Raw genomic sequence first — 18,067 nt, 5'->3', positions numbered from 1 at the left:
ATGCCAATGTTGGTGATCTCATATCACCATTGTGTATCATCTTATATTCTTATTGCAACCATTTCATTTAGATTGCACCACGAAATAATAGACATCATCTACCATAATTGAAAATTGTACACACATATTATAAGCAAATGATGTACAAGTTTAGAGTTCATACACTCTAATTGGTCACATAAAAAAAAATCTTGTTTTTCAATCAAATTGCAAATATTAGAGTTTGATCCCAAACCCATCTAATGAAACTAGTACTTGTATATAAAATTCAAAGTAGTATTTCAAATAAAAATCTTGTTTTTTCAATCTTTAATCATGCACAAATCTCAAAGAGGAAGAGAATCAAACAACTTCCTCTAATGGGTTTTTCTTTTTTGTTTCCTATGAATTTATACACCTCATTTCCAACTAATTAATAGTGTTTTATAATCAATGATTAAGATTCAATTAAGTAGGTGAAGAACTCTCACACACAACCTCAGCATCCACCTCTTTCCTATGGAAATTTCTGTGGCATCCACAAGCTGCGCATATAAGCGCGTTGCTTGTTCCTTCTGCGCCACTCGCCATGAACTCCCTGCACCCATCCACCGCGTAACCTCCTATACTCGCCGCGTGATTCTTTTGGCACTCTCCATATCGAATTGTTGATGAATTATTGTAATGATTTCTTCGCGATCCTTCATCTCTTCTTACCACCACTTGCCTCTTCTTCATTCTTAAAACAATGTTCTTCTAGGACTAGAAGTATGCACAAAATGAAGCATCAAACTTCAAGAAGAAAAAAGAAAAGAAAAAAGGGAAGTACTATACTTGGAAAATTGCTACAAAACCCTAACCCTAGATTGTATATTTATAGCAAAGATTCAAGAGCTAGAATTGAAAAAATGTCAGCTTTTTTTTCAATGCATAAAATCATAAGAAGCTTAAATAGTTTACTTTTTTTTTAAAAAAAAATTTAAAAGTAGTACCTTTAGGACAAAATCCTGTGTATGTATGTCTTGCTTAGATCTCCTGAGGGTGTGGATGTCGTTCGTAGCAAGTGTGGTACGATTCACGGCATGATGATGATTATGATTATGATGATATGATGTTAGAATTAGTGTAGGAAGAAATAGTGATGAAGAAGGACATATGTAATATGTTGTGGACTTGTGGGGGCTTAAAAGAAATGGTTAGAAGGAAGCTACAATATCTTCACGAGGGAGGAGGACCATATACATATATTTTCTTAATAATAAATAAAAACCCTAGATAAGAGGAAATCATGATTTCAACTGCCCTACAATGGGGACATAAAAGGAAAAGGTAAGAATGATCTTTAAAATTGTGGCCATGTGGGTAAGGGTAACCCTATAATCAAAGGGTATGTTATGCCTTTACATTATGGGTATTCTAAAACTTCTTTTTTTGGTTGATTGGGTTAGATGGCCTGTAAAGTTGGGCTATTGGTTAAATAAATTTAAGTGGGCCCAAGTTGGTATGAAAAAGAGAAGTCAAGATGGGCTGTGTCAACAACCCATTGTCTATATTTTTATAAGATAGTTACATATTTCTTTCGTTTTTTTAATGGTTACATTTTGATTTTTACAATATCCACGTACTTAATTTGAATTATCTAACATTTACTATGTATGATCTATGTTAAGAAAAAACACAGTTATGTGAAATTTTTTATATTCGTATTGTGTATACTTTTTATTTTGCTAAATTCAATTATATAATTTTTGCACACTGATAATTAAAGATATTAATGAATAAGAGCGTGCAATGAGAAAGAACTAGAGAAAATAATTAGGCACAATGTTGACTATATATAATTAGTAATGGTTGAATCCGCCAACATTTCCACCTCATTGTGTACAATCAGTCAATCACACAAAGTTGTGACAAAATTGTTGTCGAATTTGTTAACTTGTATTGAATTATAGCCCCACATATGGCTTTACTTGTGCAACCACTCTTCAAGAATGAGTAAGGTTCAAACTTCCAATTATTTTCCATCCCAATTTAGGTTTCATTTTGAGGCCACTATTAATGACTCTCCTTCCATCTACTGAGGAAGTACGGACGCTCCCGGGTGTTTATATTTATTATCGACTAACTAATTAAACTCCCGTGTTTGGTTGTCATATTTGTACTACTCGTTATACATGCATTTTATTTTACATGTCTCACTTAACTAAAATTATGAGAAACTGTCATATTAATTAAAATGAAAAGGAGACAATATTTATTCTAGGTTTTAAATCACCATGTAATAAATTTATATTATTCATGCATGGTTGACTTTAAGATTAATTAGTTGGTACCAAATATTCATCATGTTGTTTAGCTTTAATGATTTTCAAGGCCATTAAAGGGAACCTTAATATCTCAAAGTTGATCATTACAAGAAGTTAAATCTAAATTTGTTTTTACATCATCAAAGCAAATATCTCAGCGATAATGACACGATTAAACTACTTTGTTGAATTGAGTTTAAAACATCAAAGATCTAGGAAAGAAGCCATGTGTACTATTTTTTGTGATTAGGAAATGTGTGTAATTTTATAAATGAATTGTACAATTTGATTTCTAAAATATACCTTGCTCGTATGTCATGACGACGTGTCACGTGTGTTGTCCCTTTTTATTTCTCTTTATTTTTGAAAAATCATTGTATATTTTCCTCTTTAACTTTTATTTTCCTCCCCTCTCTCATAATTTATTATTTTCTGTCTTTCAAAAAACTACTATGTATTTTTGTTAGTTTCATATCCATATTTCAGCTGATTTATCTTTATCGAACTCCAAATTTTATTATCTTCCTCCTTGCTTAAAAAGTTTCTGATTTATTTTAATTATTACTATTATTACTATTATTATTGTTATTATTATTACTACCTCCGTCCCGGAATACTCGACCCGGTTTGACCGGCACAGAGTTTAAGGGACTTGAATTGACTTATTTAATTTAATAGGTAGTGGTTGATAGTGGGGTATTATTTTAATGTAGTTAGTGGGAGGTGGGTTAAGAGGTGGGGTTGGGGGAGAGTAGGGGTTGAATTTTTTATTATTTTTTGTATGGAGTAGGGGGTAGGTGGGTTAGTAGGGGTGGAGTGAGAAATAATATAATATTGTTAGAATATTTCCATTTTTAGAAACAGGTCAAGTATTAAGGGACGGCCCGATAAGGTAAATAGGTCATGTATTCCGGGACGGAGGGAGTATTATTATAAATCAAATGCTAACAAAGTCAAATATTTTACAAATAATTAGTGGGAAGCCGAGATACAATCTGGGCCCCCACTCCTCAGCAAAACCTATCATGGTGAAAATATTTTCTTTATTATTATTACTATTATTTCCTCTCGCTTTTATTACATAGATAACATAATCAATTTTCAAATTAAGAGAAAATTCGTGTATCACGTATTGTAAAAAAATACTCCGTAGTTTTTATAAAGTATTCCGTATAAATTTAAGTATAAAAAAGTGGGAAATTATGGAAGAGGGATAATGTCACTATTAATTCCCGAGAAAGGGAAAGTTAGTGTTAGAAAGCCAATGGTTTTGCCATTTCATGGGGCAAACATGCTACTTATTGTAGAACGACACGTAAGGATTAAATGGAGATAGGTTGGCCTATATTAGTCAATATCATACTAAAACTATTTATGATTACTTTTGTGCATGTCTACTACTACAAGTGCTTTTCCCTTTCAATTCTTGTAAAAGTTCTCATTTAAAGCAATTTGTAGATGTAGCATATGTTTTAAGTGTGAAAAATTGTAACAAATTAAACTCGTTTAAGGGCCTAGAGCATTATTAATATAGAACTTTGTTTGTACGTTAGATTAAAAAGTGTGAAAAATTACAAACTGAAGACATTGTGAGGTGGGTTTTGGTCGGGTTTGGGTTATATTTCTTGTAAAGATGTGACGTATATGAGCGAAGAAAATGCTCAATAAAGCAGGGTAATTGATAAAGTGATAAGCATAGTCCACCCTCTTCCAACAGCAAAATAATGCCAACTACTATTTATCAGCGGCCTGGTTGTGATCAACATAAAAGAGCATCCATAACGATAAGCTATGGTACTAATATAAGGTATTGTAGTTTGCCAGTTTGGCTTGTCTGCATCAAATTTGTTACTTTGTACTAAACTTTTCATTAATAAATTGGTTTGCTTATTTGAGAAGGAAAAAAATATCATGGTTGAGTTTGGAACAAATGAACCAATAATATGAATACAAATATTGGAGCTTTTAAAATTGACAAGCCACCAATCATGATTAGCCGCCACCAAATGCTGTGGGCCGACAATTTTCTCCTTTCAAAATTATCCTTTTCTTCTCCCGGCCCATTGCCAATTTTTAGTGGAAGTACCAACTTTTTTAGTGAAAAAAAAGAGTGGATGTGGAATTTTTACTCATAATAAATTAATAAAAGCTTACAATTCTTTATTATAAAATGGATTATTTTGTTCATCTTTAAAGATTGTTTGTTGATTTCCAATTCGATGGAATTAGTTGAAAAGGGAATGGAGTTTACACTTTGCACTATAATGGTGACGAATCAAGAAACGACGGAATACAGTAACCAATGTTATTTTTCTTATCATTTGGAGTACTTTTTACTCGTATTAATGAGTTTATTGTGAGAAATAGTCATATAAAAAATGATGGCTAAAAAATTACTCATTTTTTAAGACCCTTTTTTATTTGCGAGAAGGTATCACTCACCAAATTCCAGATATTAACTTGAATTCTAGACGATGAACCACCGTGTGACGATCACGTGACACAACTATTAAGATATCCAGATCCATTTCATATTTTCTGAAATTTAACAAATAAAGTTTTTTTAATCCTTTTCCCCTCCCTTAATTTAATGTATGTAAATCAGTAAATATAACTTCTATTGCATGTTCATGCAACACAAAACGGTGTGCATTTGAAGAAGTAGTAATAACATATTCCATCAATTTAATTGAATTGCATGTCAAAGTATGAGAAGATGATCGACAAGAATAAGATAAGTAAGTATTGGAAGATACCAACTTGGTGCTTCTCAACAACCGCACCTTAGCTCGTGACGTTTTTAATTATATTGTAATCTTCTTTTTAATCAATTAAATTATAAAATTATTATAATATTCACAAATCACAACCACGCACTTTCACTTATTAATTATACTAGATTTTAGCCCGTGCGATGCACGGATTCTATTAAATTGTTATGTTTAAATAAAAATCATATTCTATTAAATTGTTATGTTTAAATAAAAATCCTATGTATATACCACTTTTATATATTAGATTAGGTTAGTTTTTTATTTTGCATTGAATTTCATTTTAGATTTTTTTTTATTATGAAAGTGTTTGTTTTTGGAAAAAATTGTATATGCGTAATATTAATAGATAATTAATAAAAAATATCTACGTGAGATTTAATCATTTCTTTACGTGGCACTCGACTTTTTTAATTCAAAATTAATTTTGAAATCTTATTTTTCATTGGCCGAAACCATTAGATTTTTCTATGAGACACTCTAATATTGGATTAATGTTTGATTTTAAATTGAATTTTATTTATTTTATTTTAGATTATTGTTTCATTTTGGATGAATTTTATTTTAGATTTATTTTTTAATTATTAGATTGTTTGATTTTAGACGGAGTTGTATATATTAGTAATTATTTAATTAAAATATCTACGTGGCACCTAATTAATTATCTACGTGGAAATCGATTATTTTTTTTAATTATTAGAGTGTTTGATTTTCGATGGAGTTGTATATATTAATAATTAATTAATTAAAATATCTACGTGGACACCTAATTAATTATCTACGTGGCACTTGATTTTTTTAATTCAAAAAGAAATTAGAAATCTTAATTTTGATTGGCCGAAACCATTAGTAATCCTAGATGGCGCTCTAATCTTTCAGCAAATATGCCTCCTTTATATATGTATATTAGATTTGAATGGTTGATTTGTTTCTTAATCCTAGGTTATCACTAATTAGTTACGAGGTCAACTTTCTTGAAACCATAATTATTTACCTCGTTATGGTTGGTTTTACTATATCACCTATTTTATTGTACGATATAGTCCGTACAAGAAAATGATTTAAAAATGTTTCTTAATACTCCCTCCGTTTTAAAATAGGCACAACACTTGAAATGCGTGGAGTTTAAAGAAATTATTTGTTAGAAAGTAAAATATACATATTACCTTGAAACACAAAGAAAGGAGTACATTAAAAAATAATTATTTAACTTGTTTTATTGCGTAAACCATTGGTTGGGCCTATTTAGATAATTTTACAGCCCATGGGCTTTTAGTGGATAACAATCTGTAGTTGATATTGAAAGATTGGGCCAAACATCATATACGTGTATGTATTACGATCTTCGGTCTCCACCAGATTTACGTGTGTATCCTGCGTTAGTTATATGAGCATACAATTTAAATGCATGCGACAATGGCATGTAATATGATCATGGTATATTGTCAAAAAAAAAGTACAATTTAAAAGAGTGTATAAAAAAGTATCGACGTGCTAGATATTTTAGGTGGACATCATATTTCTTAAGATTTTACTTATACATATACACGTGGTAATCCTAATAGAGATTATGTATGAGGTATAACTTATTTAATTGACAAAACCATGGATTGGGCCTATATGGATAACTCTCCGGCCCATGCTCTTTTACTGAGTAACTATTATTGCAGTTTGATATTGAAAGATGGAAAGTTCTATATTAGGCCTATATAGATAACTCTTCAGCCCATGGGCTGTTGATGGATAAACTAAATGGATGATTCATTGTACCGAAGGCCCATACTTTATGAGAAACATGATGGTAATTTTTTGTGTTTTAAGAATGGTGGGCTATGGCTAAATTTATGGTAAAAGAATTAGGAAAATTTTTCATTTAGCAATTGTTGAAGCGCACTCTTTTCAAATAACACATGTCAGTGTCCACATATATAAAAGATGAGAGATAATCAATAAATAAGGTTAAAGGATACTCTTTCAGCCTTATGGTTTTAAGGTAAAACATTATGGAATTTGTAAATTACACTTTCTCTCTTGATAACAGGTGCTACTTCGAGTAAATTCTTTCTACTCTTGATCCTGTCATAAAGTATAATAAATATCCGTATATTTTGATCAACAAATGAATAAAAATAAACAAAAGCCCTACATTAATTTTGACTTTCATGCAATGCATTTGGTACAAACTTCTCCATCTCAACTTGCATGGGTTGAGTAAATGTTAATCTAATATTTCTATTTAAGGTGGACCCTTTTTTTAAGAAAAATATAACAATGCCAATTTAAACCTTGTATAGCTCAATAAGGCAACACACTATAGTGAATAAATGATCTTGATCATAAACCAATCAAAACCAAGCTTCTAATATATACAATTATAATTCATGAATATCAATAATTTGTAATAAGTTTGAATGGTATAATTGGCAAAATCATAAAAATGATTTTGAGAAACATGAAATGATTTTAACATCATTGGGATTTTAATATCACATGAAAGATGATATATTAGGTAGGATACACCAAATTCATGTCCGAAGTGCACATGATTATGTCTTGATAGGTTAAGAATTAAATGAGTATACAAAAAAGTCACATTTTTTTATGGACATGGGTCTTATTCTCTTTCTCTTATTTTAAAAGTAGAATCATTTAAAATCACCATTTGTCGCCATAAATTTTCTACAGAATTGGCTGCCAAATTTTATTTCCCGTTTCTGCTTCCATATTTTTCAGGGCCTAGAAAAGAATATGGTCTAAATTCTTTGTCCTGGATAAAGCCCATTTCATACACATGCACTTAAATGATATGGGGCAATTTGCAACAATATTCCGATAAAACTATCACCCTATACTAGAACGGAACCAAAGCATGCATGACTATCACCGGCGAGGGCCACGAGGCGGTGACGTAGATTAAAAATGGTCGCCAAGAATGGCCTTATCGGTACAAAAATGAGGTTTTAAGTGACCCGTTGTGGAAAATAGTACTAGTCCATATTAGGGGCGGACCTATGTAGGCCCGGAGGGGTCTAAAGAGACCCCCATTATTTTTGAAAAAAAAAATGTAAAATTGATTTTTGGGTAATTAATTGCACTTGAAATAGTTAACTTATGTCTAATTAAGTTACATTAATAAGAATGAGATATACTTGTAGCATAATGGTTGCATTACATAGGTTAATTGGGTTTGAATCCTCCTAAGAGGATATTAAATACTTCCTCCGTTTCAAAAAAGTTGCAACACTTTCACTTTTGCCACTATTCATTTACTAATTTTGACCATAAATTTTTACTAATTTATTAAAAGCAAATGTTATAAGTAAAATATTGGTGGATTGATTTCATTGTTTATTTTCATCATATTAAATTTTAAGATTAAAAAAAAAAGTATGATTAGAGATATTTAAGGTCAAAGTTGTGTTTAGGCAAACGTGCTAATTAAAGTATTGCAATTTTATTGACACGGAGGAAGTATATTTTTTCCCTTCATTTTGTCTTTTAATTGTCTTTGTTTTTTTTCCTTTTTCTGGAAGAATTTTACTTGTCTTTATTGATCATCTAATTTTTTTTTTCCCCTTTTTCCTTTTCCCTTTGCAAGTCGTTTTCCTTTCATCGCTTTTTTTTTCTTTCTATAATGGTTCATGATTTTGCTTTTACAAAAAAAAAAAAGTAATGTTATTTTTTCTTCAAAAGGATTTTGTAATTTTCATTAAGATATACTTCTAGTAATGTATTTTTATACTCCACTTTTATAAACTTAGTTGCATGTTTCTTAGACTTACAGGTTTAATTACTTCCTTCGTGCGTATATAATAGCATAATGCCCCATAAGCGTTAAGAATGATGTTCCTTTTTTATTAGTGTCTTTGTGTGTTGTTTGTTCATGTGACAATTATTGTAATAAAGTAATCTCCTTCAAAGATGAAAAACTCGTTTTTACCATTTTAAATTGAAATCGCGCCAAATTATTATTGCAATTTGGACTAGGTGTTGAGTTTTATTGTTATGAAAACCCCATATTTTATTATGTTGTTTTTAATATTTCGACTTCTTACCTCTCAATTTTAACCCCTTAAAAGGAGCAAATATGAGAAATTAAAAAGAAAATCATAAATTTCTTTTGAAACCCCATTTATAAATTCCTGGATCCGCCCCTAGTCCATATGTATGGTGGAGATATTTGTTTATAAGGTGCATTGAACCGGTTATGTCCTCTAACTTTCTGCAACACCCCCAACACGGAGATATGTTATTCTAAACTAGAGTTATCTGTTTGGGTCTTTTTTCTCATTTGTCTATAGAGTACTATAAAACTTCTATATGTCCAAACGTTGTCGTGTTCTATAATATATTTTATCTCAAAATCAATAAAACTTTACTCTCATTTGCTCGTGGATGTAACTAACACTTTGTTATTGAACCACGTAAAATCTTTATGTTATTTATTATTTTTCTGGCTTCCATTATATCAATTTATGATTTTGTTTGAACTTATTGTATCCTTGAGGCCGATAGGATATGTAAGATGTATGCCGGTAGGTCATACTTTGTAGTGGATGTATCCTTCAGAGTTAAGATGGGTGAAAGGGATCCTAGAGTCTAACCAATGACTGATATCATGGACTTAATCAAAGTAAACTGTAAATGGCTGGATCTCTAATTAAGCATATAGCCGCCTACGAGAAAAAGACAGTAGATACAGTTAGGTTGACTTACATATATCATATTATGGGTTTTGACTTTAGAGATCGAATTGAAGGAATTAAAGTCCATTTTCTAGACTGGCAATATATTGACTATAGAGAAAAACCGCAGTTGTTACTCCACCATTTAATTTTGGTTGCAGTAAATATAAGAAAATCATATCGATCGCGGTTGCAGATCGAATGAATGTATTGTCTTTCAACCGATCGAGGGATCATATGAAGGTGCCACTTTCAAACCATGTCAATTGGCAAATTATGCATTCAACGCGCATTTTCCAAGACAATGCCATACTTTTACTGCTATATATTCTGCACTCTGCATGTTATGCTGCTTGACATTTTTGCTATGCTTAGAAGATTATCAAGGTGTTGAATCATAACTCCCACACGGTTTTACAATAATAAATACTCCGAGTTCAATCCAATATCGCTTTGTTAGTCTCTAAAAATAAGTTGGCTTGGCCGAAACCATATCGTTGAGAAAACTAACCCACATGTGAGTTGGAGTTGGGAGATGGGACTAGTTGTTACATATGTAATAAATGGAGGGAGATTGACTAACCTATAAGATTGGTGGACTGCTACTCTACCTATCACCATTAGTTTTAGGATGGACACCTCGTCAGGCTGATATGTGGTCAATAGTCAATATATCTTCTCTTATACGGGCTTTTGTATGGCCCGGTGAGTTTATCACAATACAAGTAACATTTTGTTCTCTTATGCAGAAAAATAATATCATTAATAATCAGCCATACGACATTCAGTGATAAAATTAGAATTTTAAACCACAGATTTAGATAAAAGACTAATTTTACTAATAGATTATGATAATCTATTATCTATTATTTACAATCAAAACAATTACTATTCGGCCTCCTCAAACACAGCTGTCAGCTGGTACTCCACCGCTTCTAGCTTACAAGCGCAATGATTTTTGATGTCTTCGCATCTTTTCAATATCCAAGTAAGATCGTTCGCAACTTGTGCACAAATTGTCTGTTCGATAAATGAAAACCTAAACCAAAAGAATTCAGATCACTTTCCTAATTATTAAAACTCTAAAAATAAAATTCTCATCCTCCTAAATGAGAATCAAGAACTTAAATGAGAATCAAGAAAAAAATGACACAAATGAGACATAAATTGGGGATATAGGATTCGGACTTATAAACTCAATATTTTCGAGGCGAACAAGTCAAACACATACAAATGGTGATGACCAATATATTGATACCAAATGTGATATGGCGTCCCACAAAGGCATCACATTATCTTTATAGAGGCCATAACTATCAAGAACAACTGGCCCCTTCATTGCCCAATAAAATAGATATTCGCAATTAATATTTGAAAGAGATCATAAACTTAGCTTCATGCTACTTTAATTTCTCGATATTTTATACTTCCATTGCATCTTCATGATCAAGCCAATGACATGAAAATTGAGAAGTTGACTTTCATGTTCATATGGTTGACTAGGTCAACTATATTACTTATATACTCAAATTACTTCGTACGTACTATTTGAGAAGAGACCAAAACAAAGGTACAAATTATGTTTAAAGATTGCACATATTACATATATAATATTAAAACAACAAAGTTGTACATTCATTTTAAATGATATCAACATTATGAATTCTTTCACATTTTATCCCTACTATCTTCATGACACTAAATGTACTTGTTAGTTTGTTAGATACTACGTATGAATAGACCGACTCTAATATCATGTTAAATTTAGAAATTTTGAATTAATGGTGCGCTCTGATTTGCACTTGTTTTTCTGAACTTAACTGGATTTGTTATAACTTATTTTTTCTGAACTAAAATAAGCTGTATTTGTTTAACCCCTATTTTTCCTAAATTTATCTGAATTTTTTTTCCATAAAATAAGTAGAAATGTGATGAATAAAACAGAACACAAGTCTGGACAATGCCTGGTGGAAGATAAGTGTTTTGTCTACATACAATTATGCACACACAAATAAGGTGATCGAATTGAAGGCCATAATATATATTATTTAAGTGGGATCGATGTTTTCACCCTTGCTATTTTATAGATGTACGATTTCATTGTTTTGGTATATATGTATAAATAGAGTCTTTCTGTTTTGTTGAATTGTTGATCAAATTGTTCAATTCCTAGAGTTGGATAGAGGAGGGGCATCCATGGGGAATATATAGATTACTTGTTCTTGCATGAGTATCTAAGGTGATTAATTACTTCTAAATATTTGGGTTACCTAGTGTTCCGGTGTTGTAAAGATGGAAACAATGGGCTTCGAATGAAGGCCCTTTTGTATGTGTTGAAGATCTTGCTTGTTTGAATGAGTGGAGTCCGAATTCACCTGCACAATAGCAAAGTTACTAGCCTCGGGGGTGTTTCCGAGGAAAGCCCCTCCGATGCCTAAGTAAGAATGATGCTCGGATTCTAGAGAGAAGTTCTCTAGAAGAGTAGTCTTAAGGCGGTAAATTCGACGTACCTTGAGGTGTGAGCCTTGGCGGCCTATTTATAGTGTTTGCATAATAAATGCCCATAGGTCATTTATTGCTATTGGGCCTTGGGCCTTGATGGATGGCTGACTAGCCATTGGTGGGTTTGATGCTGTTTGTTTAGAGCCATTGGGCTTTGGACTTAGTGGCCCAATTGAGAATCAATTGGGAGCCCAAACAACATGCCCCCCAGACCCGGTCCATTTAGAATTAAATGGGTGGGTTTCCAGCTGTCAGAAGTCCGAAAGTTCCCTCTCTTTTTCTGAAAAGGGATGATTTGCATTGATGACAAGTGTTGGGAGTTGTATTGTGCCGTGGAGATCGTGGGTTGAGGAAGTTGATGCGCCCCTTTTCTTTTCTATAAATACGGGGTGCATTGCTCTTTTCGAACTTTTTACTCCTTCTTTCAAACCCTTTCTCTCTCTAAATTCCGGCGATCGCAGTGCAATTTGTTTCTTCAGATCTACGAAATTCGGCCAACTTTGGACTTCGGGAACTTGTGTTGTTCGTTTTATCGGCGAATTCCGCTTCGGAAGAAGGTAATTTGTTTCTGAATTCTCCTTTTTTCTTCGTTTTTCCTTCTACCCCTCAATCTCAACCCTAGACCGAGAATTTGCGGCCATGGCAAAGAATAGGGGCAAGAGCAAGTTCGTCGTTGGCTCCTCTAGTGAGAGGGAGAACGTGCCTTCGGGAAGGTTACCGAAAACTTCGAGGGGTCGGCCTTCGGAGAGGCCAGTGGAGAGGCGTTCGACTGGTTGGGATGCTTCGAAAGATGATGTTGTTGGCGGGTCTAGCGTGTCTGAACGCGCAACTTCTGGTAAAAAGGCTGGCTCTTCGGGTGTGCGCCGCTCCTACCCTGAGTTTCCAGTTCATTGGACTGAAGCTGATCCGCAGGGTAAGTATGCCCCGATTCTGCATGAGACCACTAAGATCGATGGTCCCTTGGAAAAATCGGTCAGTGGTGACTGGTTGGTGGAGGCGAAGCTGGGGCATTACCATCGGAGGGCCGAAGAGTTATACGGAATCCAGCACGCCTTGGGGTACTGGTGCGAGCTTCCCGACCAGGAGCGTCCTCGGGTGACTCATCCGCCGAGGGGGTTCATCTCTGTGTATACTCATCATTTGGAGAACGGCCTCCGCTTTCCTTTGGATCCCTTCATATCCGAGCTCCTGGTGTCTTATAACATCAGTTTGGCCCAGCTTACCCCCAAATCTATGAGGCACATCATCGGATTTAGATGGGTGTGCGATTTTATTAACTTTCCATGCTCTGTTGCCGTGTTTCGGGATCTGCACGATCTGTCTTTCAACCACGCTTCCAAGGGGGATGGGTATGGTTGGTGGACCATTATCAACAAAAGATCCCGAAGAAAGGGGGAGCCGAACTATATTACGGCCTACCCTTACCTCAGCTCTGATCATAACTGGAAGACGGAGTGGTTGTTCGTTCGTGTGCCGACAGATCCGAAGCATCCACATTTTTACCGCCCTCCGAAGTGGTTTGTGACTCCTGATCCTGATATGCGAAGCGTGGCTGCTCCGGATCGGAACCATCACCACTACGTGGATCTCCTCCAGTGGTTTTTGGCTCGGGAGGACAACTACAAATTGCCGTCCAACTGGCTCCCGAACCTCAACTATATCTTGCGGGAGGACATTCTTGCTGTTGCCGGTCTCAGCAGGATTTTTGACAGGGGTAGGTGTCTTTCGGCTGGGACCGTGCTTTAGTAAGTTTGTCCTCCTCCTTTTTGGTCTCGTTTTACTGATTTCGTTTTGTGCTTTGTTTCTGCAGAGTACGGCTTCAGCTGCGTTGATCCTGTGGTCTTGGGTATTTCTTTGGATCTGAAGACCATTCACGACTCGGCCCCTGATTATAAGTTCGGGAAGGAGAATCCTCGTAATCCTCGTTTGAAGGATTACGTGCTGTCTCCGTCGGGTGTCGCTCGGATATCTGAAGTTCGAGCTGATCCGTGGGATTCTGCCTCTTCTCCCGAAGCTGTTCCAGTGAAAGTCGTACTCCCTGATTTGAGGACAACCTCGGATCCGGTGAGTGTTTCTAGTCTCAATATCTTTTGTTTGTCTTTCTTTTTGGTTGGCCGTCGGCTAACGTCTTGGTCCTGGACCATCTTTTTAGGGTCCTGGGACTGACGCTGTGCCGCGTGCCGTTCCTTCGGTTTCATCTCCGGCTCGGATAGATATCTCTTTATCTAGGAACCGGGTACTTCGCGATTTTTCTTTATTCCTTCCTTTGTCTTGTTTTACCTTTATTGACCCTTGGTTTCTTCTGTTTAGGATCAGCGCAAAAGGAAGAGCAGCACTCTTTTGAGGCCTTCTGCGCATCCGAAGAAGGCGAAAGCTGATCAGTCTTCGGAGAAGGTATTTGTTCTGACTTAGAGCTTTTGTGGTCTGTTCTCTCTTTTTCTGAAACTGACCTTTGAGCGTTTGCCCTGTAGGAAGTGGTTTCGGAAGTCATGCCTCCTCCCAAAAACCTCCTTCATTTCATGCCCTTGCCCGGGCAGAAGTTGAAGAGTGTGGTGGTTGTGGAACCGCCTCCCGTGGACCAACCGCTGGCTGAGGAAGATACCATCCCTTCTCCGCTGAAGCCGTCTGCTGCTTTAGGGATCGAGATCCAGGATATAACCAAGGTGATGGAGGCAATTGAAGCCGACCTTGTTCCTGGCTCGGATGTCCCTATTGTGGCCGAGCAGAAGGAAGAAGCTGCTGACGTTTCTCTCGAAAGGGAGAAAAGTCCGGATAAGGAGATGGTGGATCTCACCGAAGCTCACGTAGAGGTTCCCGAAGCTGAGAAGGAGGAACCCGAGCAGGGTCTGACGAGGAAGAGGCGTCATTCGACCTTGGGCTCCACTTCGACCTCGGCCCTGGATAGACTGATCCACGCTGACCCTTGCTCGGATGTTCCGCTGAAACGGATCCCCGAAGAGGTAAGGGAAGCGATGGCTCGCTATGCCAGAGCTCCGGTTTTGGGGGAGAACCCCATGGCTCACGTGGGATCTTTGGTGGGTCCCGAAGCTGCACGGGAGAATCTTCTTCGGGCCAACCCGCAGTGGAGGGTTCCTGGAGCTGAGGAGAGGAACCCAGCTATGATGGCCCAATATTATCTGAATGAGGTAAGTGTTGGAAATTTTGTTTTGAGTTCCGTTTTTTTTTTTTTTTTGTTTGTTGTTTTCTTCTTTCCTCATCTTTTCTCGTCCTTTCTTCTTTCCCAGGCTGTTTTCTGGTCCTCGTTCGCTTCCGAGTGTAGCTCGGTTGAGGAAAGGCAGCTGAGGAGGTATCAGGAGGCTTATGCTCGTGATATCCCTGTCTTGGACCAGAAGGCTGGGCAGCTCATGGCCGAGATGGTGGACCTCAAGCAACTGTACCTTCAGTACAGTCGTGAGGCTAGGGAAGCGGCGGAACAGATCGGGGCCGAAGTTGGGAAGCTCACTTTCCAAGTTGAAGAGGATGCTGAAAAGATAGCTTCCTTCGACAGGGAGAGGAGAGAAATGGCTGCCAAGTTTGCGAGCGAGCTTGAAGAAAAAGACAGTCTTCTCAAGGAGATGACGTCTAAATTTGAGGCGGCCATTAAGCAGAGTCAGGAAGCGGAGGCGAGGCTTCAGCAGTTTATCAAGCACCGGGAGATTGTTCAGAATCAAGCTGACAAGGTGCCCGTTCTCCAGCTGAAGATCCGAGAGAAAGATGCTGCCATTCGGAAGTTGGAGCAAGAGAGAGTTGACCTCTACACTGCTGATCAGTGTAGAGAGCAATACTGGAATGGCATCCTGGGTGCTCGGCGGATGTTCGCGAAGCATATGCCTCATTTCCCTTGGAATGAGAAGGTTCCGCTCTGGATGAGGGCCCAGGATCACTTGGTGGAGTGCCAGGCCGATCGAGACGAAGCTGAAGCTGAACGCCAAGCTGCTCTTGCAGAGGCTCGGGCCCAGAAGGCGGCTTCCGAAGGTGATACTACTGCTGGGGGTTCTTCGAAGGATGCTCCTCTGGGGGATGCTCCTGAGACTCCCAAGAGCTAGGGATTCGGGCAGTCGTCTTCTTCAGAGTCGGTCGGTTCCAGTTGAGGACTTCCGAACATGTGCTTGCCTTTCCCCCCTTTTGCCTCGGCGCTGCGTTGTACTTATTTCTTTTTTGTTTTCTTTAGTACTTCGGTAGGCCGGTATTGTCTGTTGATGGCTGCCGATTTTAACTTGTTTCATTTTGTTTTCAATTTTTGAGGTTTTTCGATGTATTTGTACTTCCCCCAAATATTGAATAAAAAATGAATGTTTGTTACTTGGCTGCTTCTTTTCAACTTGTTCTTTCGCAATTTTTAGGTCTTTAAATCCGTAGATTTCTCGAGCTCCTCTTTCTGTAGACTTGCTAAAAAACCTTTTGACCTTGCGAGCTCTTTAGATCCGTAGATCTGTTAAGAGACTTTTTAACTTTTGCGAGTTCTTCAAATCCGTAGATCTGCTAAGAGACTCTTTAGTTTTGCGAGTTCTTCAAATCCGCAGATCTGCTAAGAGACTCTTTAGTTTTGCGAGTTCTTCAAATCCGTAGATCTGCTAAGAGACTCTTTAGTTTTGCGAGTTCTTCAAATCCGTAGATCTGCTAAGAGACTCTTTAGTTTCCAGACTCTTCAAATCCGTCGATCTGCTCAGAGGTTTGGATTGTTCTTCCGATCTCTTGTGGTTCGGAAACCTGGGCAAGAGATCGCTAGTCTGCCTCTTTAGTTATGCCTTCGGCGATCCGTGGATCTGAGCCGGAGTTTTATAACTTGATTCGAGCGACTGTTTGTTGCGAACAAATTCGAGCGACCGTTCGCTTTCTTGACCATCACCACGTTGGCCAGCCACTTCGGATACATGCATGGTTCGATGAATCCGGCCTCTTGCAACTTTTTAACCTCCTCGGCGATGGCTTTGTTTTTCTCCGAGGAGTAATTTCTCTTTTTTTGCTTGATTGGCCGAGCTTCAGCGTTGACATCCAGCTTGTGACAAATCAGCTTCGGATTTATCCCTGGCATATCTGCTGCTGACCATGCAAAGATGTCTTTATGATCCCTGAGTAATCGGATCAGATCGATTCGGAGCCCCGAGCTTAGGCCCTTGCCTATTCGGACGCTCCTGTCTGAATCATCTTCGAGGAAGATATCCTCCATTTCTTGATCTGGTTCGGGGGATAGGGTTTCGGGGCGAGCATCAACTTCCGCGGGAGACAAGCTGCTCGTGCTTGCTCTTCTCCTTTTTGCCTCGCTTTCCTCTCCCGTAGCTCCTTTTTCCTCCTCGGGGCCGTCCCCTAGTTTGGGCTTTCGGACAGCAGTGTGGCAGGTTCTTCTCGCCACTTCTTGATCACCTCTGATTCGTTCGGCGAATCCTGCATCCGAGACGTATATCATCAGCTGGTGGTATGTGGAGGGGACTGCTTGCATCTTGTGAATCATGGTTCTCCCCATGATTACGTTGTATACGGAGTCGCAGTCCATCACCAAGAATTCGTCCCGAAGGGTTTTTGCTGCCTGGCCTTCGCCCACTGTGACTGGCAGGGTGATCTTTCCTCGAGGGATAGCTGCGGATCCGTTGAATCCGATCAGAGGATAACTGACTTTCGTCAGTGCTTCCTCTGGTTCTTCGAGGATCAGCTGCTCGAAGCAGTTTCTGAAGATGATGTTGACGGCACTTCCTCCGTCGACTAACACTCGATGTACGTTGTGGTTGTTGAGGTCCATGGAAATGACCAGAGGATCGTCATGTTTGTACTGGACTCCGAAGCAATCATCAGCAGTGAAGGTCATGTTCGGGGGGTGTGGTTGGTT

At 37.3% G+C, this 18,067-nt stretch overlaps 2 protein-coding genes across 2 annotated transcripts; one reads left to right on the top strand and one right to left on the bottom strand.

The window, feature by feature from the left end:
- Positions 1–240: 240 nt before the first annotated feature.
- Positions 241–1,311, bottom strand: LOC110798680 (mini zinc finger protein 1-like). Its single transcript, XM_022003868.2, has 2 exons — positions 972–1,311; positions 241–741 (listed from the first exon to the last, which is right to left on the bottom strand). The coding sequence occupies exon 2, from the start codon at positions 715–717 to the stop codon at positions 448–450; it is 270 nt and encodes an 89-aa protein (XP_021859560.1). The 5' UTR covers positions 718–741; positions 972–1,311; the 3' UTR covers positions 241–447.
- A 10,985-nt stretch (positions 1,312–12,296) lies between these two features.
- Positions 12,297–17,048, top strand: LOC130461122 (uncharacterized). Its single transcript, XM_056829073.1, has 5 exons — positions 12,297–13,957; positions 14,054–14,307; positions 14,554–14,637; positions 14,715–15,389; positions 15,489–17,048. The coding sequence occupies exons 1-5, from the start codon at positions 12,883–12,885 to the stop codon at positions 16,287–16,289; spliced, it is 2,889 nt and encodes a 962-aa protein (XP_056685051.1). The 5' UTR covers positions 12,297–12,882; the 3' UTR covers positions 16,290–17,048.
- Positions 17,049–18,067: the final 1,019 nt, after the last annotated feature.

The sequence above is a fragment of the Spinacia oleracea genome, chromosome 5, assembly GCF_020520425.1.
Source record: "Spinacia oleracea cultivar Varoflay chromosome 5, BTI_SOV_V1, whole genome shotgun sequence".
NCBI lineage: Eukaryota > Viridiplantae > Streptophyta > Magnoliopsida > Caryophyllales > Amaranthaceae > Spinacia > Spinacia oleracea.
This window is presented reverse-complemented; position numbering and strand designations above follow the sequence as displayed.